We start from the raw sequence: 24,170 nt of genomic DNA, 5'->3' as shown, positions 1-24,170 counted from the left end.
GATCATTCTCTCCATTTTTTATTCTATCAGTTAGTAGACAAAGGATTTCAATGTAGGAATTGTTATACTGAATTAAAAATAGATGTTTGAAATGATGGCTGAGTGGTATAGTGGTAGACACATCATTAATCCTTATTATGCTGATTATTGGTACTCATTAGTAAATATAGTTGTCTTTGAAATGTACAAGGCATAAGAAAGTAGGTAGAAAGAGCCTTATAGAACACTAATGAAAAGCCTTTGAATGATCAAACCTTCTAGGCCTTAAGGGGACAACTACTTCTGTACTGGTTGACTTGGGCACGTTGGCCATCTGAGTTCCCAAACCTTACAAATGTGATCTGGAGAAAAACAAATGAGATAACTGCTCAGGAGAGTAGGACTTCATTGTTTCTATTACGGACGCTTTTATAGGTGAATTATATGATAGCATATATATTCTTATCATTTTTAAGAAGCCAATCAATTTTTAAAAGCTGAAGTAGAATGCCAGGCATTTTACCCAGTACTGGAGGCACAGAAATGAGGAAGGCAGGGCCAGCGCCACGGCTCACTAGGCTAATCCTCCGCCTGCGACGCCGGCACCCCAGGTTCTGGTCCTGGTCGGGGTGCCGGATTCTGGCCCAGCTGCTCCTCTTCCAGTCCAGTTCTCTGCTGTGGCCCGGGAAGGCAGTGGAGGATGGCCCAAGTGCTTGGGCCCTGCACCCGCATGGGAGACCAGGAGGAAGCACCTGGCTCCTGGCTTCAGATCGGCACAGTGCACCGGCCTTAGCAGCCATTTGGGGAGTGAACCAATGGAAGGAAGACCTTTCTCTCTGTCTCTCTCTCTCTCACTGTCTAACTCTGCCTGTAAAAAAAAAAAAAAAAAAAAAAAAAAAAAAAAGAGGAAGGCAGGATTCCTACTCTTCTAGGAGCTCATGATCTTATAGGGGAGACAAACACATAAAGCAAACCGTGATCCAACAAGCTCTAAGCAGATGTCCAAAGGCAACAGAGAGGCCATGAAGTAATAAAACCACATTCCTTTAAAAATAGTCAATTTTCCTTCTTCTACTCACTTCTTAGTTATTCATTTATTTCACAAATATCTGAGTTAGCTTTATTTCCACAAGCTAGGTTTTTTAAAAGCATTTATATGGAAGGCAGAGCAAGAGGGGGGGGGGTGGAGAGTGAGAGAAAGAGCTCTTCCATCCTCTGGTTCACTCCCCAAATGGCTATAATAGCCAGATCTGGGGCAGACCAAAGCCATGAGCCAGGAACTCCATCCTGGTCTTCCACACGGATGGCAGGGGACCAAGTACTTGGGTCACCTGCTGCTTTCCCAGGTGCATTAGTAGGGAGCTGATCAGAAGCACAGCAGCTGGGATTCGAACTGGCATGGTAGTTTAATCCAGTGTGCACAATGCCAGTCCCTCCATGAGTCAGTTTTTTTTTTTTAATATTAACTTTATTTATTTGAAAGACAGAGTTACAGAGAGAGGTAGAGATAGAGAGAGAGGTCTTCCATCCACTGGTTCACTCCCCAGATGGCCACAATGGCCGGAGCTGTGCCAATCCGAAGCCAGGAGCCAGGAGCTTCTTCCAGGTCTCCCATGTGGGTGCAGGGGCCAAAGGACTTGGGCCATCTTCCACTGCTATCCCAGGCCACAACAGAGAGCTGGATAGGAAGAGGAGCATCCAGGACTCGAACTGGCACCCATATGGGATGCCAGCACTTCAGGCCAGGGCATTAATCTGCTGAGCCACAGCACCGGCCCCATGAGTCAGTTTTAAACATGGTGGGCAATGCAGATTAACAAGGCCAAGTCTATGCTTTCAAGTTTATTCTTTGAAGAAATGGGCGATACAAGAGTCAAAATATTTAAAAGAAATGGATATTCACACTAAGAGGCATAAATTGTTTCTGGAGCACAGAAGAGGGAGAAGAGACTTTAAGTTGGATCAGGGAGAATGTTGTTCTAGCAACAGGACTTTGTAGTGTCATGGTGTATCATCAGACATCATGGGGAGAATATTCTAAGCTTGCAGAAGGAAAGTGGGAGAAAGGCAAAACACAGGAGAGTGTTTGAAGAATGCCATGAGTATCTGTAGAGTACAAGAAGGGAAAGGAGGAACTTGAAGCCACATCTTCCAGGGCTTTGAATGCCAAGCAAAGGAGCCACCATGGTGAGCCATGTTATCACAGCAGTGCTCAGAAACAAACTTGAGCCTGCATCAGAATTACTTGGAGGGTTTGTTTGGTTTGTTAGAACTTGGTTCTGATTTCCACCTCAACAGTTACTGATTGACTGAGTTGGTCTAGAGAAGGGCTGAGAATTTGCATCTTCATTCCTAGCTGATGCTGGTCTTTGAGAACCACTTCTGGAGAGTTCAACTGGTGACTGTGTATAGGATGCTTTAGAAAAGGAGATTAGGGGCTGGTGTTGTGGCACAGCAGTTAAGCCACCACTTATGACACAGACATCCCATAACAGTGCTGGTTTGAATCCTGGCTACTCTGTTTCTGATTCAGCTTCCTGCTAAGGTGCCTTGAAAGGCAGCAGAAGGTAGTTTAAGTAGTTAGGCCCCTGCCACCCATGTGGGAGACTAGAATGGATTCCGTAGTTCTTGGCTTCGGTCTGGCCCATACCTGGCTGTTCCAGCCATTTGGGGAGTGAACCAGGGGATGGAAGATTGGTCTCTCCCTCTCTCTCTCCCTTTTAAATAAATAAAATAAATTTTTTTTAATAAAAAGGAGAGACTAGAGACTCAATAGAGGCCAGGTACAACCATCCAAGTGAAAAGGGAGTGGCAAGCTGGAATCAAATGGAAATAATAGTCAACTACAGTCACAAGTGGTTATTTTCAAATAAGAATCCAGTTCCCTCTGTTTTCTGTTCTACCACTTAACAACAGAAGAAACTGCTTTCATGGAAAACCAAGGCAACATGAAACCAGAAATGGAGTTCTATTAAAATTATAGCAACTATAAATTCTGAATTCGCTCAAAATCATGTGTTAATTTGAGGAGTTACTTCCTTTCAAATGATTTGAAAGGCTACCTTTTATTTCATCTGATACTGAACTAGGTTAGAAAACCAAAACTATACCAGGAAGGTATAAAGATGTGAGGATATTCATTTAAATGTTAGAACTTACAGAGGGAGATTAAAAACTGAGCTCATAATCTTGAATTTGATAAGATTATGAAAGGTCATCTAATAATTTCTCCTGCTATCAGGAAAGTTTGCCTTCAAAACCTATCAAGATCTATAGCTTGACAGTATATTTTGCTTGTGAAGAGCATGAAGGTTAGACTATTAGAAGAGGTTGCAAGTAGGATTAAGGGTTCTGGAAATTTCAAATAGAAGTTTGAAGGTTTAGAGTTCAGACAAAAGTACAGACTCAACATCAGTTCTAAATCCTGTTTATGCCTACTGAGTAGAGATCTAATAAACAATCAAGGCAACATTTCCTTTTTACTTTTCCTAGGGATTTATCCTGCAATAAAATACAATCTATTGAAAGACGTACATTTGAACCACTCCCTTTCTTGCAGTTTATGTAAGTTATAATTACATTATATTTGGAATTATAATAAGTCCTTTCTAAAGATTTATTTATTGAAAAGCATAGTTACAGAGAGAAGAGAGAACAAGTGTGGGAGAGAGGGAGAGGGAGGGCGGGAGAGAGAGAGAGAGAGAGAGAGAGAGAGATCTTTTCTCTGCTGGTTTACTTCCCAAGTGGCCACAATGGTCAGAGCTTGTCCAGGACAAAGCCAGGAGCCAGGAGCTTCATCTGAGTCTTCCATGTGGGCACAGGGGGCCAAGCACTTAGGCCATCTTCTGCTGCTTTCCCAGTGCATTAACAGGGAGCTGAATTGGAAGTGGAGCAGTCAAGACTTGAACTGGTGCTCATAAGGGATGCCAGCATCGCAGGTGGCAGCTCAGTCTGCTGTGCCACAATGCTGGCCCCAATAAATCTTAATTGTAAACCCCCTTTTCATTAATTTTGACGTATTATTAAAATTCTACTTGTAGAATGTTACTAAGATTATCTAGCACATCCTTTCAGTCTCCAGCAGAGATAGTATGAGACACCCAGGACAGAGTGGTCACCACAGAGCAGTGCACTCACTGCTGTGATTCTGCACCCACGTGGTATCCGGCAGCTGTGTACATGCTACTGGCATCCAGTGGGCCAAGGCCAGGGCACTCCTCAGCCTCCTAACACATACAGGACAAACCCCCACAACAAGGAATTATCCAGCAAGTGCTCAAGTTACAAAATTTTGTTCTAGAGAAGAAAAGATCACTCAAAATAAGTATTTGTTGAGTGTAATTTGGTGTAAACGTTTGGTGTAAATGTGAAAGTGCAAATCAGAAGCCAGTGTCTTCCAACTGAGATAACTTTAGTGTGGGTGGTGATGTTTCATCTATATAAATTAGAACCACCACTGAAAGATGAATGTTCTGAAAGAATAACTTTCTTCTTGATTTGTGTCTTTTTTTTTTTTTTTTTTTTTTTTTTGTAGAAATCTTGGTTGCAATTTACTCACAGAACTGAGCTTTGGGACATTTCAGGCATGGCACGGAATGCAGTTTTTGCAGAAGATGTAAGTGAAATAGAAAACACATATTAAAGAACTGTTTATGTGTAAAACCCAATACAGTTATGGCTAGCTGAGTGTAAACTCTAGAAAGTAAGCCTTAAGATCCATTTTTTTCAAATTAGGGAACCAAGGTACAAAGAGGCTGAGAAGTTGGTCTGACAGATGGCATGCTCTACTTTCCCAGTGCTGATCTTAGGCTTGGGCAAGAGAAGGCACCAAGCAAGTAGCACTCCCATTAGCACTGCACGAGAGCCCTGCGAGGCTGCTCGATACCCACGGCCCCGGAAATGCCACTTCTGAATTTAACTTTGATTGCTACCCACTCTGGGGAGCAAAAGGTGCCAGAACTTTCCTCAAGGTCAGGGCATTTCTCTCTCTCTAATCACCTAGATCCTGATTTTTCAAGAAGTATTTATCTCTGAAGTTTTGAATTATCTGTGGGCAGTAGGAACCTTTTTAGAAGGCAAATAGTGGTGTTTATATTAACCTGTGGTGTGAAGATAAGAAAACACATTGCTGTAGCCTGACTCCACATACATTCTGGGCACACTTCAACAAAAAGTGGGGTTTTTATCCCCTCTCAGCTCAACAATTCTGTGATGGTCATGGTCTGAAGAGGGGCTGATTTTAGATTCAAGATGAAGATTCTTCTCTAAGCTTGACTTTGGAAAAGAATATCAACCTGTACTGTGGTTCAGAAATCCAGTTTCACAGTTCATTTTGGGTTTGAGGAAGGGGTTTAGGACTGACTAGGGTTTTCTGCAGATCCTGGCTGTGTGGCCTCCTCTCTCCCTGCACTCATTCACTCATTTGCGGGGGCCTAACTTGGGGAAGAACACGGAAAGTCTATTTTTCCTTTGCCCACACACCAGAGAGCTCTCTCCCCTAGGCCCCTCCCCCGAGAGGTTTTGGAGGCACCAACAGAAATGGCTTCAACTCACCACCTTCACAACACAGTCACTGTTAAGGATCCAAGTTTCACCATGGTTATGAATAGACAAGAGTGGAGGGAAAACCCATGGAAGTACAGTACATAAACAATAATGAATCACTTGAAAACATTCATGAGTGCCAAGCCACTGAATGCCAGGTGCTGCACTAAGTGCTGGGGATACAAATTGGAAGAGGACTGGAGCTTTGTTTCTAAGACTTTTTCATACCGGGAGGAAGAGCGATGTTGATAGAACAGGTGAGAGCCGTACTAGGATTTGTGCAGCAGGGTCAAAGAGAGGGGGTGATGAAGTAGGAGCAGGTGGGTAGGGATGACGCACAGTAGAGGAGGCACCAGTTTGTCTATCTCAGATTTCTGTGTTCAGCATAAGCACAAGACAGAGGCATTTGCTTCACAGAGCTAGCTGGTATAGGAAACTAATTCCTATACCACGTGATCTGAATGTGACTAACTCACAGCTGCTTTCAAAGAGTGGCACAATGGTCACAATACACCAAGTGTGTGTTGGGTGCTGGCCTCCTTTCTTTGGGGTCCCATAGTTTATTAAAGCTAATTTGCTTAGGAAACATTTGCCATTGTGAGATATAAGCCTATTGTTTCACTTCTCAAAGGCCATTGTCCAGGGAGATGCCAGTAACTTTAGGACCAATATGACTGGGGTTTTATAAATTGAAACAATACTTTTCCTGCATTGCAAAAGGCCTAAAAAGTCCAGCTGAGGTGGATTTGCTGTGAGTTGAGTGGAGTCTAAGCTTCAAGGCTCTGCACTTGCAGAGGCCTCCTCCAAGGTCCTGGGATGGGCCGTAGCTATTTTTTTTTTTTTTTTTTTTGACAGGCAGAGTGGATAGTGAGAGAGAGAGAGACAGAGAGAAAGGTCTTCCTTTGCCATTGGTTCACCCTCCAATGGCTGCCACGGTTGGCATGCTGCGGCCTGCGCACCACGCTGATCCGAAGGCAGGAGCCAGGTGCTTCTCCTGGTCTCCCATGGGGTGCAGGGCCCAAGCACTTGGGCCATCCTCCACTGCATTCCCAGGCCACAGCAGAGAGCTGGCCTGGAAGAGGGGCAACTGGGACAGAATCCAGCACCCCGACCGGGACTAGAACCCGGTGTGCCGGCGCCACAAGGCGGAGGATTAGCCTATTGAGCCTCAGCGCTGGCAGCAATTTTTATACTCATAATTTTGCCATGTTTTATTACAGATTTCCCAAATTAGATAAGGTTCAGGCCCAGCAAACTCTGTCTTCACCCCAGTGTCGTGTACTAGCAGCCCAGTGCATCCCCTCTGGAACACCTGTGTTACTGACAGACGCTGACTGCACAGCGAGCAGTGTGGCGGCTCAGTCTGTCGTGAATCTGAAATCCACAGAGCTTCCTGGTAATGGGCCACCCTGAATCACTGTAATAATCAAACCTCAGCCGAAATCCAGAGTGAACTATACTATGGCAAACCAGCAGTGGCTGATAATTCTAAATATTAAGTAGACTTTTTTGTTGTTGCTTCATTCACCTGCACAAGTCCAGACTGATGGCTTAATTTTAAATTCCTTGTCACTTTGTTGTTTCTAACAATACAGGCCCCATAATTTTAGGAAGTAAAGGACTCTACAATGTAGAGAGGTGATGCCTCATTCAGATAGAGCAGATCCATATGCTGGATTGTCTTCAATACATCAATATTGTGCTAACAACACGAGCGTTAAGAGTGAATGAGAGGCCGGCGCCGCGGCTCACTAGGCTAATCCTCCGCCTAGCGGCGCCGGCACACCAGGTTCTAGTCCCGGTCGGGGCGCCGGATTCTGTCCCGGTTGCCCCTCTTCCAGGCCAGCTCTCTGCTGTGGCCAGGGAGTGCAGTGGAGGATGGCCCAGGTGCTTGGGCCCTGCACCCCATGGGAGACCAGGAAAAGCACCTGGCTCCTGGCTCCTGGCTCCTGCCATCGGATCAGCGCGGTGCGCTGGCCGCAGCGCGCCGACCGCGGCGGCCATTGGAGGGTGAACCAACGGCAAAGGAAGACCTTTCTCTCTGTCTCTCTCTCTCTCACTGTCCACTCTGCCTGTCAAAAAAAAAAAAAAAAAAAAAAGAGTGAATGAGAGGGATCGGCATTGTGGAGCAGAAGGCTAATCCTCCTGTGTCACCAGCAACCCATATGGGCGCCGGTTCTAGTCCCGGCTGCTCCACTTCTGATCCAGCTCTCTGCCGTGGCCTGGGAAAGCAGAAGATTGCCCAGGTGCTTGGGCCCTTGCACTGGCACGGGAGACCTGGCAGAAGCTCCTGGCTCTTGGCTTCGGATTGGCACAGCTCTGGCCATTGTGGCCATCTGGGGAGTGAACCAGCGGATGGAAGACCTTTCTGTCTCTCTCACTGTCTGTAACTCTACCTCTCAAATAAATAAATAAAATCTTTTTTTTTAAGAGTGAATGAGAGGCAAATCCAAGCTTTCTCCCTCTTGGATTATGGACTCAACTGTTCAGAGTATCAATAAGGTGTGTGTGTGTGTGTGTGTGTGTGTGGCCAGCAACAGCCTGATGGCTGGAGCACTATCATCGCTGTCCTTCAGGCACCTAAGTTCACAGGCTACAGGGTGATGTCACCCCTTTTTGGTATGTCCTGGAATCCTAGCAGCTTGTTCTCAAACTTGGAGAGGCATAAACATTAAAGATGAAAAGAACAGCTCAGGTTTGCACTTTGGGGAGATTTAGGATGGCTGTTTAGTCATTTCTAGCAACTACTGTCTTTTCTTTTGCCAGCTGTACTGTATTCTTCTCCCCCATTTAACAAGGTGTCTTCTTTTCTCTCAAGCTTAATAATTCTTCCTCTGCTCCCTACATTTCTCTAATACCACCTTTATTAAGTGCTTATTATGTTCCAGACACTATATTCAGTTTGTACAACAGTGTCTGGCAAATGGTACACACATTGCTTTCTAGGGTAGTTCCATCTTTCCAACAACTCTTGCTATATAGATGTTATGATCCCTATGGATGAGGAAACTGAAACTCAGAGATATTGGGTAACTTGCCTAGTTTCACGTTGTTAATAAGTGGCACAACCACTTGTTAGTTTTGCCAGTAATTTTTTTTTTTAAAGATTTACTTGAAAGGCAGAGTTACAGATCTTCCAGAGAGAGATCTTCCATCCACTGGTTTACTCCTCAAATGGCCACAATGGCCAGAGCTAGGCCTGTCTGAAGCCAGGAGCCAGGAGCTTCTTCTAACACATGGGTTCAAGAATCCATGCACTTGGGCCCTCCTCTGCTGCTTTCCCAGATGCATTAGCAGAGAACTGGATCAGAAGTGGAACAGCCAGGACTTGAACCAGTGCCTGATGGGATGCTGGTGCTGCAGGCAGCAGTTTACCTGCTACACCACAGCATCGGTCCCCTACCAGTAATTTTCTATGCAACTCTTCAATCCCTTGTAACAGGAGCTGAATGATGACAATTTGGCTCTTTGTACATTGTATCTTGAACTTGGTTTCTACCTTGAACAGGGCCTTCGGGGCAGAGAGGTCCGTCTGTCTCGGAGAAGTCCACATTTCTAGAGCTCCAGGCCTTGACACCTCTAGGCATCCCCAGAGCTCCTGTCTTAGCTCTTTCATCGAATTCTCACACTGCCTGGTGAGGTAAATGCTACAAAGCAGGCTCAGAGATCCTCGCTACCCAGGGATCCTGCCAGAAAGAGACAGAGCAGATTTCAAACCCAGGTCTGTCTGATTCCAGGGCCCTTGCATCCTCCATTGTTCCTCACTGGCAAGGACTCTTCTTCAAGACTCTTGTATTCTTAGAACTTGGATGAAAATGCAGGCTAATCATTTCAGATTCCTTAGACTCTGCCCCTGAGGAATGTGGTGCAGGTAGAGGTCTTCTCAAGGGGTGTCCTGGCTCATGGACCTACACAATGGAAAAAGGAAAAGGGTTACTCCATCCCCACGCACTTCAGACATACTGGAACACTGGATTACTCTGCTTATTTCTTTGACACCCGGGCTCTGAGGAACCCATTTTCCATGACTGCCTTGGGATTCTAGCATAGACAGTTTTGGAGTTTAAATTTTCTTTCATTGCTTGCTCTGGACATTTTCTCAGCTCAGCAAAAGGGTTTCAGTACATTCAGGATAGTGATGACATGCTTCAGTCCTCCATTCTTCTCTGCTTCCTCGTTATAGAAAGGAAATGTGGCCTATCTGTCTAGATCCATGTCAGACTTGAAGGAAAAAAAATAGCAGGAAGAAAGGTTCCCTTATTTGGTGAGCTCCTTCATTGTGTTTCATTGTTCTAAATCAAAAGGCTAATACAAAAATATGTTTTCCTCTTCAGATAAGGTATATTTTAAAACATCATTTAGAGACCGGCGCCGCAGCTCACTAGGCTAATCCTCCGCCTCCAGCGCCGGCATCCTGGTTCTAGTCTCAGTTGGGGCGCCGGATTGTGTCCCGGTTACCCCTCTTCCAGGCCACCTCTCTGCTGTGGCCCGGGAAGGCAGTGGAGGATGGCCCAGGTCCTTGGGCCCTGCACCCGCATGGGAGACCAGGAGGAAGCACCTGGCTCCTGGCTTCAGATCAGCGCAGCGAGCCGGCCACAACATGCCAGCTGTAGCAGCCACTTGGGGGGGTGAACCAATGGAAAAAGGAAGATCTTTCTCTCTGTCTGTCTCTCACTGTCTAACTCTGCCTGTAAACACACACACACACACACACACACACACATCATTTAGAAGCATATTTCTCAAACTTTGACTCTAAAGTTATCTTTGAGGCTATAAAAATTTGCCACATTTTACTACCATAGAAATGTAAAGGAGGCAATGGACTAGCAGGCAGCAGGCCCTTGGTTATAGAGAAAATGAGTGGCTAGGATGGAAACGTGTCCACTGTGACTCTGACAACTTATGGCTCATAGACAAGAACTGCTGTGGACTTTTCCAACTTGAGCTTTGAGTCACTTCCTGCTCATTCTCTCCACTGCCCCCACACAACCTTAGAGGAGAAAAGAGTGCTCTACAATGGGAGGAAGAAGTAGGATAACAGAGAGTGGCCCCAAGTTGTGACTTCCCTGGGGACAAATGCAAAGATCCTATGTCAGTTGCAAAAGGGCTGACTCGTTAAGAAATGCTGAGCCATTGGGTACAAGGCTATCAGTGCTGTTAACGAGGAGTGAATCATTGGAAAACTGAAATAATTTGGGTGGAGATAACAACAAACTTGGAAAAACTGTTTTGGCTACTTAATGCTTTACCATCATTCTTAATGACTGAGGGAGGAGGGGGAGGGGAGATGAAGTGGCAGAGCCTCTTTGTAACGCCACCCCCCCCCCAAAAGGAAGTAGAGGGTTGGCGTGGTGGCTCACTTTGTTGGTTCTCCGCCTGCGGTGCCAGCATTCCATATGGGCGCCGGGTTCTAGTCCCAGTTGCTCCTCTTCCAGTCCAGCTCTCTGCTGTGGCCCGGGAAGGCAGTGGAGAATGCCCCAGGTCCTTGGGCCCCTGCACCCCCATGGGAGACCAGGATGAGGCACCTGGCTCCTGGCTTTGGATCGGCGCAGTGCTGACCATAGCGGCCATTTTGGGGGTGAACCAACAGAAGGAAGACCTTTGTATTTGTCTCTCTCTCACTGTCTAACTCTGTCAAATAAAAAAAAAAAAAAAAAAAAAAAAAGAAGAAGATATTCAAAATTCACTTTGAGAAATCATACTTAACCAGTCATGTGATATATTCTTTTTCTTTATAACATTCTTAAAGAATATTAACTAGTGTTATGAATCAAGTTCATGGTACTAAAAATAACTGGAAGAATACACTGGAATAGGGGAAATCACAAGCAAGAACAAGCTGCATGGTTCCAGTCTCACCACTGACACTGACCTTGATCATGGAGGAGTCTGACACTTCACTCCTCTTCTCCAATCTACCAGCACGTTTAGTTTTCTGGCACCTGTGTTTTATGTATTACAACATGGTTCTTTTTTAAAAAAAAAATGATATACAATCCACGTAACCTAAAATGTAATATTATAAAGTATACAATTCAGTGGTATTTCGTATATTCACATGGTTATAAAGCAGTCACTGTTATCTAATCCAGAACATCATTCTGTGCCAGTAAGCCATCATTCCCAATTTCTCCCCCAGCCGCTGGCCTGGGCAACTATCAATCCACCTTCTGTTCCTAGGGATTTGCCTGTTCTGGACATTTCATATAAATGAATCCTACAGTATATGACCTTTCGTATCTGGCTTCTTTCACATGGCATGTTGTTTTTAGGGTCATCCACATTGTAACACATACCAGTACTTTATCCTCTCCTATGCTGGGTAATGCTCAGTGTATAGATGGACCACAATACCAGCTCACCCCTTCATCATGTGTGTTAGTTCCACTTTGGTGCTACTGTGCATAATGCTACTTTGAACATTCATGCGCAAGTTTTTTGTGCAGACATGTTTTTAATTCTTCAGTGTGTACAGCAAAATCGCTGGGTCATAAGGTAACTTTGATTAATTTATTTGAGGAGACTCCAATCTTTTCCACATTAGCTACACCATTTGACATTCCCATTTGCCATGTATTATGGTTCCAGGTTTTCTGTTTCTTTGTCAACACTTGTCTTTGTGGGTTTTTTTTATTATAGCCATCCTAACAAGTGCTAGGATGCTGCTTTTATTTGCATTTCCCTAGTGACTTAAGACACTGAACATCTTTTTATGTGCATTTTGGCCATTTATATGTCTTTTTCAATACATGTTTATTAAAATCCTTTATTTAAAAATAAAGTTTCCTTTTTCTTGAGTTGTAAGAGTTCTTCATATAGTCTGGACATTCTGGATACTAGTCCTATATCAGATACATGATTTGAAAATCTTTTCTTCCCTATTGTGAGTTGTGTTAGTATCATATCTATGAAATTGTTGCCTAATATAAAGTCATGAACATTAAGTATGTTTTCTTCTAGGAGTTTTACTGTTCTAATGTTTACATTTAGATATTTTAAAATATATTTGGTGTTGACTTTTATATGCAGTGTGAGGCATAGGAGCCCAGCTTCATTATTTTGCATGTGGATATCCAGTTGTCCCAACACCATTTGAAAAAGATTATTCTGTCCACATTCAGTTGATTTTGCACCCTTGTCAAAAATCAATTGACCATACATATGAGGGCTTATTTTGGAAGTCAAGTCTATTCCATTGATTTATGTCAATCCTTATTCCAGAAGCACACTGTGATGGCTAGAGATTTGCATTGGGTTTTGTATAATGTTTTGTATTCTTCAGAGGCAGGAAGACAGAGAAAACTCTCATCTGCTGGCTCACTCCCCAGATGCCTGCAGTGGCTGTGGCAGGGCCAGGTCAAAACTGAGAGCAGGAATCTCAACCAGGTCCCCCATGTAGGTGGCAGGAACCCAATTATTCAAGCCCTCACCTTGCCTCCCAAGGTCTGCATTAAAAGGAAACATTTGGATATGGATGCGAGCATCTTAACCAGCATCTTAATCGCTAAGCTAATATGCTCCATCCCAGGTTTTGAGATTGAAAAGTTGGAGGGGCTGGCGCCGTGGCTCACTTGGGTAGTCTTCCACCTGCGGTGCCGGCATCCCATATGGGTGCCGGGTTCTAGTCCCAGCTGTTCCTCTTCCAGTCCAGCTCTCTGCTGTGGCCCGGGAAGGCAGTGGAGGATGGCCCAACTGCTTGGGCCCCTGCACCCACATGGGAGACCAGGAGGAAGCACCTGGCTCCTGGCTTCAGATTGCTGTAGTTCCAGCTATAGCGGCCATTTGGGGGTGAACCAACGAAGGAAGACCTTTCTCTCTGTCTCTCTCTCGTTGTCTAACTCTGTCAAATAACTACTAACTAATTAACTAACTAAATAAATAAAGTTGGAGTCCTCCCACTTTGTTCTTCTCAAGATTGTTTTGACTATTCTGAGTCTCTTGAATTGTCATATGATCTTTAGACCTTGTTTTTCAACTTCTATAAAGAAGCCAGCTTGAATTTTGATAGGATTTGGGCTGAAACCATAGATAAATTTGCAGAATAGTCCCATCTTCACAGTATTGTTTTTTGATCCAAAAACACAAAATGTCTTTCCATTTCCTTAGATCTTTAAATGCTCTCAACAATGTGTTGTAGTTTCAGTGTACAAGTCTTATCTCTTTGACTAAATTTATTTCTAAGTATTTTCTTCTTTTTGATGCTGTCATACAAGGTATTCTTTTGAGATTATTAATTGCTATTGTATAAAATATGGCTAATGTTGGTTTTTTTAAGATTTATTTATTTATCTGAAAGAGTTACACACAGAGAGAGGCAGAGAGAGAGAGAGAGAGAGAGAGAAAGTCTTCTATGCGCTGGTTCACTTGCCAAGTGGCCACAACAGCCTGTCCGAAGCCAGGAGCCAGGGCTTCCTCTGGGTCTCCCAAGTATGTGCAGGGGCCCAAGGACTTGGGCCATCCTCCGCTGCTTTCCCAGGCCATAGCAGAGAGCTGTACTGGAAATGGGCAGCCAGAACTTGAACCAGAGCCCATGTTGGATGCTGGGGCCACAGGCTGAGGCTTTAACCTGTTAAGCCACAGCACTCGCCGCCGTATGTTTACTTTCAATCTATGTGTGTCTTTGAACATAAAATGAGTTTCTTGTAGACACTATATAGTTGGATCATTTATGTTTAATCTAAATCCATTCTACCAATTTCTGCCTTTTGATTGCAGAGTTTAGTCTTTACCTTTACTATAACTAGTAATAGAGTAGGATTTGCATTACAGTTTTGGTCTTTCTCTGTGGCGTAAGTCTTTTTCTTTCCTCCATTCCTTCGTTACTGCCTTCTTTTGTGCTAGATATTTCCTAGTGCACTATTTCAACTCCTTTCTTTTTATTTACCTTACATTTGAGAGGCAGAGACACATAGACACTGAAAGACAAACACAGACAGACAAAGAGAGCTTCCATACTCCAGCCCATTCCCTGAATGGCAGCAATGGCAGGGCTGAATGATGCCAAAGTTCTCCCAGTTCTCCCACATGGGTGACAGAGACCCAATCACTTGAGCCACTGTCTTCTTCCTAAGTTCTGCACTGAAAGGAAGCTGGAATTAGGAGTGGAGCCAAGACTAGAAACCAGGCACTCCATTATGGGATATGGGTATCCCAACCAGTGGCTTAACTACTAGGCCAAATGCACATCCTCTTTTATTTTTTACTATATATTTTTGAGTTTTAGTCTTAGTGAGTGCCCTGGGGACTATCAGTAACATCTTAATTTCTAACATACTACTTCAGATTAGTATAAAAATAATTTTGATAGTGTACACAAACTTTGTTCCTCTATAGATCTACTGCCTCTCTCTTCTTTAAACTGTTATTGTCAACTGTAAGAGTACTTCAAAAATTTTGTGGAAAATAGAATTGAAGCATAATTTATGTAGGTCCAAAAGCTTTTTTTAAAATTGATTTATTTACTTGAAAGTCAGAGTTACACACAGAGAGAAGGAGAGGCGGGGGGTGGGGGGTGGTCTTCTATCCGCTGGTTCACTCCTCAATTGGCCGCAATGGCTGGAGTTGTGCTGATCTGAAGCTAGGAGCCAGGAGCTTCTTCCAGGACTCCCACGTGGGTGCAGGGGCCTAAGGACTTGGGCCATCTTCCACTGCTTCCCCAGGTCATAGCAAAGAGCTGGATTGGAAGTGGAGCAGCTGGGACATGAACCGGCACCACAGCCCCAGCCCCCAAAAGTTTTTTAAACTCCATGAATATGAGGGATCTTCAAATTGTTTATGAAAATGTGTATTATGAAAAATCTATATATGGATTTCAAAATTTTTTCACTAAAACAAACTTTTAGTTACATTTTCCACAAGCATTGTGAAGTACCCTCATACTACAGTTTGTGTCCATCAACATAGGTTTACACTCATTGATTTATGCAACTATCTTTAAAATCAGATGGTGATGGATATGGGCCAGCATTGTGGCACAGCAGGATGCCAGCATCCAGTATTGGCATTGGTTTGAGTCCCAGCTACTCCAGATGCGATCCAGCTCTCTGCTAATGCACTTGGGTAAAAAGCAGAGGATGGCCTAAGACCTTGGCTCCCTACGCCAGATGGAGTTCTGGACTCCTAGCTTTGGCCTGGCCTTAGACTCCAGTCAATGTGGCCATCTGGGGAGTGAACCAGTCAATGGAAGATCCCCTTCCCCCTTTCTAACTCTGCCTTCCAAATCAATGAATGTCTTTTAAAAAAATCAGATGGGGAACAAAGAAGTTAGAAACCAAAACATACATTGTCTTTTATACATACCTTTGTAGTTACCTTTACTGATACTCTTAATTTCTTCATGTGGATTTAAGTTATGTCTTCCAATTAAGTCAGAAGGACTCCTTTTAGTACTTCTCTTACAGGGCAGACCTTCCAGCAAGAAACTGTTTTTGTTTTTATTTAGTAATGTCTTCATTTGTCCTTCATTTTTGAAGGATAACTTTGCTAGGGTTGACAGGTTATTTTTTCTTCCAGCTCTTTGATTATGCCACCTCATTGCCTGCGGGTCTCCATGGTTTGATAAATCAGCTTTAATCTTATTGAGCATTCCTGGTATGTGATGAATTATTTTCTCTTGCTGCTTTCAAGATTTCTGTCTTGGTTTTCTGACAGTTTGATTATGATGTGTTTAGATGTGGACCGCTTTGAACTACTTGGAGTTCTGTGAACCTCTTTATGTGCAGATTAATGTTTGTTCCTCGAGTTTGGGAAGTCTGGGACAATTATTTCAACAAGTATTATTTCTTTTTCTTTTCTTTTTCTCTTCTTCTGAAATTTCCATTATGTATGTTAGTAAACTTGATGGTGTCTCACAAATGGTCTCTGAGATTACATTCATCCCTCTTTATTCTATTATCTTTTGATTCCTCTAATTCAATAATCTTTTTTTAAGATTTTATTTATTTATTTGAGAGGTAGAGTTACAGACAGTGAAAAGGAGAAACAGAGAGAAAGGTCTTCTTTCTGTTGGTTCACTCCCCAAATGCCCGCAATGGCCAGAGCTGCACCGATCTGAAGCCAGGAGCCAGGTTCTTCTTCCTGGTCTCCCATGCGGGTGCAGGGGCCCAAGCGCTTGGGCCATCTTCCACTGCTTTCCCAGGCCATAGCAGGGAGCTGGATTGGAAGAGGGGCAGCCGGAACTAGAACTGGTGCCCATACTGGACTGTGCCACGGGGCTGGCCTCCAGTTCAGTCATCTTAATATGTCTTCATACTCTAGATTCTTTCCTCTGCTAACCCATATCTATTATTGGGATCCTCTAGTGAATTTCCTATTTCAATTTACCATGCTTTTCAACCCCATAATTTTTATTTGGCTCTTTATTTATAACTTATCTTTTTAATTTTTTTCTTTCATTTTATTTTAAAGGCATAGAAATAGAGACATACAGAGAGATATTTCCCATCCACTGGTCACTCCCCAAATGACCACAACAGCTGGGGCTGTGGTTGGGCCAGGCCAATGCTGGGAGCTGGAAGCTTAGTTTTGGTTTCCCACATGGATGGTAGGGACACAACTACTTAATCCACCACATATTCTTTCTGAGAATGTGTATTAGCTGGAAGCTAGAATCACGAGTGGTACCAGGACTTGAGTCTAAGCACTCTCATATGGGATGTGGCTGTCCCAAGTAGCATCTTAAGCCTTGTACCAAGTGCCTGCCCCTTTGCTTTACAATTTTTATCTCTTTTTTTTTTTTAAACTTTTATTTAATGCATATAATTTTCCAAAGTACGACTTATGGATTACAATGGCTTCCCCCCCATACCGTCCCTCCACCCACAACCCTCCCCTTTCCCACTCCCTCTCCCCTTCCATTCACATCAAGATTCATTTTCGATTATCTTAATATACAGAAGATCAGCTTAGTATACATTAAGTATGGATTTCAACAGTTTGTTCCCACACAGAAACATAAAGTGAAAAATAATAGATGATTTTTTTTAAATGATGATGAAATCAGAGCAGACCTATTGTCATGTTTAATCCCAGTGAGAGTCAAGTTGGGAATTGATAATTTCTTTTTTTTTTTTTTTTTTTTTTTTTTACAGAGGATCAGTTTAGTATGCATTAAGTAAGGATTTCAACAGTTTGCACCCCCATAGAAACACAAGGTGAAATATATTGTTTGAGTACTCGTTATAGCATTAAATCTCAATGTACAGCACATTAAGGATAGAGATCCTACATGAGGAGTAAGTGCACAGTGACTCATGTTGTTGACTTTACCAATTGACACTCCTGTCTATGGCATCAGTAATCTCCCTATGCTCCAGTCATGAGTTTCCAAGGCTATGGAAGCCCTCTGAGTTCTCCGACTCTTATCTTGTTTAGACAAGGTCATAGTCAAAGTGGAGGTTCTCTCCTCCCTTCAGAGAAAGGTACCTCCTTCTTTGATGACCTGTTCTTTACAATTTTTATCTCTTTTTTTGTCTAATTTTTTGTTTGATTGTTCTTATACTTTCCTTTAATTCTTTAGTAAATAAAACTAGTTTCTTTTATTATTTGAACATATTTTGTCTAGTAAGTCCAATATCAGGGTTTCCTCAGGGACAGTTTGTTTCTACTGAAACTGAAATTTCTTTTAAACATGAGCCATCCTTTATTTCCTTGCATCTCTCACAAATTTTTGTTGAAAATTTGACATTTTAAGGAATATAATGTAGCAGTTCTGAAAATTAGCTTCCTACCCTTAGGGTTTGGTGTTACTGCTGCCTGTTGTAGTGGTTGCTGTTACTTTATTTAGTAACTTTTCTGAATTAATTTTTTAAAAATATTTCATTTATTTGTAAGGCAGAGCTGGCGGGGGGTGGGGTGGGGGATCTTCCCTTTGCTGTTCACTCCCCAAATGGCCACAATGGCCAGATGCTGGCATTGCAAGTGGAGGCTTAATTGTGCCACATTGCTGGCTCCTTGAATTTAATTCTATCAAGTCTTTATAATTTGTCATGTGTGGTCACTAAAGCTGTGATTGAAGAGAGAATTCCTTAAATATTTGGAATCAATAAATCTCCCAGTTTTTGCTAAGGAGCTCTGTGTACATGATGAATATGTGTTCTTTCAGTACTCAGCTGGGCAGTTTATAGCTCTGCCTTAGCATGCACTTCCTGCTTGTGCAGAATCTCTGGAATTGCCAGTGCTAAGAAGTTAGAGTCTTTTCATGTCTTTCTGAGTCATTCTCGCAGCTCTACACATGTGTACAACCTCCCAAATTCTCAGGATTATATCCAATGGTCTTCCAATTTTCTAAGGATATATTGGAGTGTTTCAAAGTTATTACATACTTTAAAAAAAACAATTATCTGAAAATCAGAGTTACAGAGAAAGAGGGAGAAAAATAGAGATCTTCCATCCCCTGGTTCACTCATCAGATGGCCTCAATGGCCAGGGCTGGGCCAGGCTAAAACCAAGGAACCAGTTGCTTCTTCCAGGTCTCCCACATGAGTAGCAGGGGCCAAAGCACTTGGGCCATTTTCCACTGCTTTTCTCAGGCCATTAGCAGAGAGCTGGATCAAAAATGGAGCAGTCAGGACATGAACTGGTGCCCATATAGGATGCCAGCGTCATGAGTGATAGCTTTATCCACTGTGCCACAATATTGGCCCCTATTTATGAATATCAGTTTTTCATGTTAAGCTTTTTGATTAGACTAATTTTTTTGGCCCAACTATTCTCCATTTCCTCACACAGTTGCTATGATAAAACACTTGTCTGTAATTTTCTTCCAAAAACAATCTCTGGGGAGAGGCTTTTACCACTGGAGAACACTCAGGTAAATAAAGACACAGCTCTCAAGTGAGGTCTTCCAGGGAACCATCAGCCAGGGACTGACAGCTTCTCACTAGGAGTGAGGCTCTGATACAGTTCCAGCTTCATCTGCTGTCTCTCATACTGGGCAAGTGGGCTACTGTTCAAGGCCGCCACTGAGCTTGACAATGAGGAATCACCTAGTGCAAGTTAAAATCACACAAGTCTCACTCTTCTTACAGAAATCCAGTCATTGTTCTTGAATAAGTGCTCTTGGGTTGCTACAAGGCTTTGGTTACATTTCCAAAGTTCTGAAAAAACTGACCATTTCTGTCATTTTTTTATTGTTACTTTTATGGAGGGATGAATTTTCAGATTTCCTCACCCCACTGTTGTCACTTATGTCACCTACAACATGATTTTAAATCTCTAGTTTCAATGACTATGAAGTAAATAAAATATTTAACCATGGGAAATAATTAGGCAAGAGGTATAAAAAGAGAAACTAATTTTTGTAGAGGGTCTCCTGGATAAATTTTTATGAAGTTCGCATTGTATTTCTATATTGAGTCCTCTAAAATCAAGATTAAAGTAACAAATATTTTCCTCATACAGGTTAGACAAATGCTTTGGAAGTAGAATGGAGTTTAAATTCCAGCTTTACCTTTCTTTTAAAAGTGTATTTTTATGTATTTGAAAAACAGAGTAAGAGAGACCGAGGCGAGATCTTACATCCACAGGTTCACTTCCAACACACCTGCAAGAGCCAGCACTGGGCCAGGCCAAAGTCAGGGGCCAGGAACTCCATCCAAGTCTCCCAGGTGCTTGGCAGGAACCAAAATACTTCAGCATTTGCAGGAAGCTGGATAAGAAGCAGGGAAGAACTCAATCCGTGACACTCTTATTTAGGATGCAGCCATTCCAAGCGATAGCTTAACCCATTGCACCACAATGCCAACCCCCGGCTTTTCTTTTTAATAATTTGGAGAACTAGAACAAGCTATATAACCTCTCTGTGCCTCAGTTTCCTCGTTTATAAAATCAGGTAATATCTGTCACATAAGGTTACTGTGAGGATTAAATGTAAAATGCTGATCACAGATGACGGCAGCTCAATAGATAATAGCTATGTGAATTATTTTTTAACTAATGATTCTTGAATTAAACTAAAAGATTTTCTTTTCTTTCTCCCCATTTCTTTGTTTTTCTTGCTTGCTTTAAAGAACTAAAAAGGAAAATCTATTCCAGCATTTTGGAATGAAATTTGCATTAAAATGAATTTATTCATTTTATGGATATATAAACAAAATGTTTTTTATTCAGCCAACATCTATTAAATACCTAGTAAATGTCAGGCATTACACCAGGCATTATGATAACAATGACAGTAGTGTGGTTCCCGCCTTCAAGGGGCTGATGAGCCAGGAGACTGACAGCAAACAGGTGATGACATGAATGTAACAAAGGCTGTGGAAGTATGGCTTTCACCAATTCCTCCTCCAAGATTTGTCCCTTTCTTTGGCTCTAGAGACAAGTAATGGGTACTGTTTTTTTGTTAACTGGATGAATTAAGCCATGAATTGTTTTAAATTTCTGAAGAGGAGGCCGGTGCCGCGGCTCAATAGGTTAATCCTCCACCTAGCGGCGCCGGTTGCCCCTCTTCCAGGCCAGCTCTCTGCTATGGCCAGGGAGTGCAGTGGAGGATGGCCCAAGTCCTTGGGCCCTGCACCCCATGGGAGACCAGGAGAAGCACCTGGCTCCTGCCTTCGGATCAGCGCGGTGTGCCGGCCGCAGCGCACCAGCTGTGGTGGCCATTGGAGGGTGAACCAACGGCAAAGGGAAGACCTTTCTCTCTGTCTCTCTCTCTCACTATCCACTCTGCCTGTCCAAAAAAAAAAAAAAAAAAAAAAATTCTGAAGAGGAAAGGCAAGCACTTGAATTATGGAAAACACTAGGATTCGTGTTTCCTACAGAGCAAGAGCATTGTACCACTGTAATCACTTTATGGTTTTGTTATTTTTAGGGGCAAAGAGAAAAAAAGACAGAGTTCCCTTCTACCAATTCACTCCCCAAAAGCTGGGAACCTGAAACTCAATTCAGGTCTCTGACAGACAGCAAGGAACCAACCACTTGAGCCAACACCATTTCCCTTAGTGTCTGCATCAGCAGGAATCTGCAATCAGCAGTCAGAACTGGGAATGAAATCCTAGCACTTGATGTTAGACACAGTGTCCCAACTGGTCCCTTAACTTGCTAGGCCAGACACCCACCCCATTAGGTTTCTGATCTGAGTCTTTGGAGTATTTTTTCTTTACTGTCCATACTTCTGTTTTTGTTTTCTTTTTCTTCTGTATCTTCTAGAGACCTAGGTAGTTCCCAAAGGAAGAATGCATACGGATTCTAAGGCTGATTTATAGGTAAAGACAGAAAGTGATTTTTTTAAATCTACAAGTTTCATACCAAAAATTATAAAATTTTCATGTAGTTTTGTGCATAATTAAAAGGCAGATTATTTTAATTCCATTGTGTTTTTCAGAAATCTCAATCATAATCCTCTAACAACTGTTGAAGATTCCTACCTGTTTAAATTACCAGCATTAAAATATCTGTAAGTATTAAAATAACCTCATGAGTCATAAAATGATTTCAACGCTTTACTTTCAAAAGGATTAATTGTTTTATATTGAGGTTAAAAAGTAATAATTTTCATTTTAACTAGGTTATTGACAAAAAAAGTTACTGGCCAAGAATATGGAATGGACAAGAATATGTAAGAAAGAAATATGTACTGGGCAAGACAGCAGTGATGCCAAGTACATTTAGATATGGAACATGTGGCTATACACAGGATACCATTTACCCCAGAAAGTAGAGATATAGTTGTACATCATTTTAAAAAGAAAAAAACTTAAGTAATCAAGAGAGGTGAATGAAATATGAAAATGAAAAGTAAGATAATGGCAAAAAGTTTAGGTTCTATGCTTCAATGCCAAGGTCATTAATTTGATGATGTAAATAGTAAAATTTCTTCAATGAGAGCTTTCTGGAATTCTCTCCCATGACAAACTCTTGAGCAGGCTTGTTTTACAGAGAAGCCAAATTGATGTAAATACCTGTTCTTGAAATATACCTGTTTAAGGACAGAACTTTTATTGGGGTTCATATCATAAATATTTGGACTTTCTCCCACAGAGACATTGGAACAACACTTGTTTCACTTACCACAATTGAGAACATCCTTATGATGACTCTCGAACTGGAAAAATTGTAAGTTATTTTTCTTTTAGGTTTATTTTCATTAAGTTTTTTTAGATTGGCTATATTTTTTTTTCTTAAAGAGTAATTAATTTAGTTGAAAGGCAGAATGAAAGTGATGAAGGGAGACAGAGAATCTTCCTTCACTCTCCAAATGCTTGCGACAAGCCAGGGCTAGGCCAGGAAGAAACTAGGACCCTGGAATTCCATCCAGGTCTCCCATATGGGTGACAGAGACCCACTGCCTTCCTAGGCACTTTAGCAAGAAGCTGGATTGGAAGCAGAGGAGCCAGGACTCAAACTGGCATTGAAATATGGGACCCAGGGGTCCCAAGAAGAAGCTTAACGTACTGCACCCCAATGCCCACCTCATGTTTTATTATTTTCTTAAGTCAGACTTACTGAGGTATAATTTTCCTGTAATAAAATTCATACTTTTAAGTATACAAGTTCATGATGTTGACAAATCTGTAGTTATCTAACCACCACCAAATTCTCAATATAGACCATTTCTATCACCCCCAAAATGCCCCTCACATTCCTTTGCAGTCAATCCTCTCTTCTCATCCCCAGCACCTGCAAACCACCCATCTTGTTCCTATCCTTCGGTTTTGCCCTTTACCACAGTGTCTCGTAAGTGAAGTCATGCAGAGTATGTAGCCTTCTGTGTCTGGCTTCTTGTGCTTACCACATGCTTTTTATCCATGCTATTGCCTCCATCAGCAATGCTGCTACTGAGTAGCATTCCAGGTGTGTGGATTTACCAGTTTGTTCACTCATCCATTACTTTATGGACATCTGGGGGGTTTTCCCTTTTTTTTTCTTTTTTGGCAATGACAAATAAAACTAGAAACACACACTGGAAGGTCTTTGTATGAATATGTTTTTAATTTCTTTGGGGTAAGCTCTTAGGGGTGACATTGCTGCATCATCTACGTGCATATTTAACTGTTTAAGAAACTGCCAAACTGTTTCCTAAGGTGGCTGGGCCATTTTGCATTCTTACCAGCAGTCATGAAAGTTATAATTGCTCCATATCCTGACTTAATCCTTAACTTACAAGTTTTATAAAAACTTTAGGAGGTGGACATTATGAAATATTGGTTAAGAGACACCACTTGGTGGGGGGCACTGCTGGTGGTGTTGACATCTCATATGGCTCCAGTTCGAGTCCTGGCTGCTCCACTTCTAATCCAGCTCTCTACTGTGTGCTTGGGAAGGCAGCAGAAGACGGCCCAGTTGCTTGGGTTTCTGCCACCCACATGGGAGACCTGGAAGAAGCTCCTACCGGCCTAGCTCCAGTCATTATGGCTATTGGGGGTGTAAACCAGCAGATGGAAGATCTCTTTCTTTCTCTTCCTCTCTCTCTCTGTAACTCTGCCTTTCAAATCAAATAAACTAATCTTTAAAAAGAGAGAAAGAGAAAGAGATGCCACTTGGGACACCCACATCTAACACTAGAGTGCCTGGTTTGAGCCCAGCTCCTCTACTTTTGATCTAGCCTACTGCTAATACAAACCCTGGGAGGCAGCAGATAATGGCTCCAATATTTGGGTCCTTACCATCCATGTGGAAAACCTGAACTGAATTCTGGGTTCCTGGCT

The 24,170-nt window shown here is 42.5% G+C and overlaps 1 protein-coding gene across 3 annotated transcripts in view; it reads left to right on the top strand.

Moving 5' to 3' along the window:
- The window catches only part of LRRC37A3 (leucine rich repeat containing 37 member A3), a 73,503-nt gene that overhangs the window by 23,607 nt on the left and 25,726 nt on the right, over positions 1-24,170 (top strand). Inside the window, exons 5-8 of one of the 3 annotated variants that reach the window (XM_070060479.2) lie at positions 3,472-3,543; positions 4,514-4,594; positions 21,848-21,919; positions 22,504-22,578. In XM_070060479.2, the coding sequence (XP_069916580.1) occupies positions 4,575-4,594; positions 21,848-21,919; positions 22,504-22,578 (167 nt within the window). In that variant the 5' untranslated portion in view covers positions 3,472-3,543; positions 4,514-4,574. Of the gene's footprint in view, positions 1-3,471; positions 3,544-4,513; positions 4,595-21,672; positions 21,729-21,847; positions 21,920-22,503; positions 22,579-24,170 lie in introns of those variants that run through there. The other 2 variants (XM_070060480.2, XM_070060481.2) reach the window with 2 other exon arrangements.

The sequence above is a fragment of the Oryctolagus cuniculus genome, chromosome 17, assembly GCF_051225735.1.
Source record: "Oryctolagus cuniculus isolate XC-2025 breed Fujian yellow rabbit chromosome 17, ASM5122573v1, whole genome shotgun sequence".
In the NCBI taxonomy this organism is placed as follows: Eukaryota; Metazoa; Chordata; class Mammalia; order Lagomorpha; family Leporidae; genus Oryctolagus; species Oryctolagus cuniculus.
This window is presented reverse-complemented; position numbering and strand designations above follow the sequence as displayed.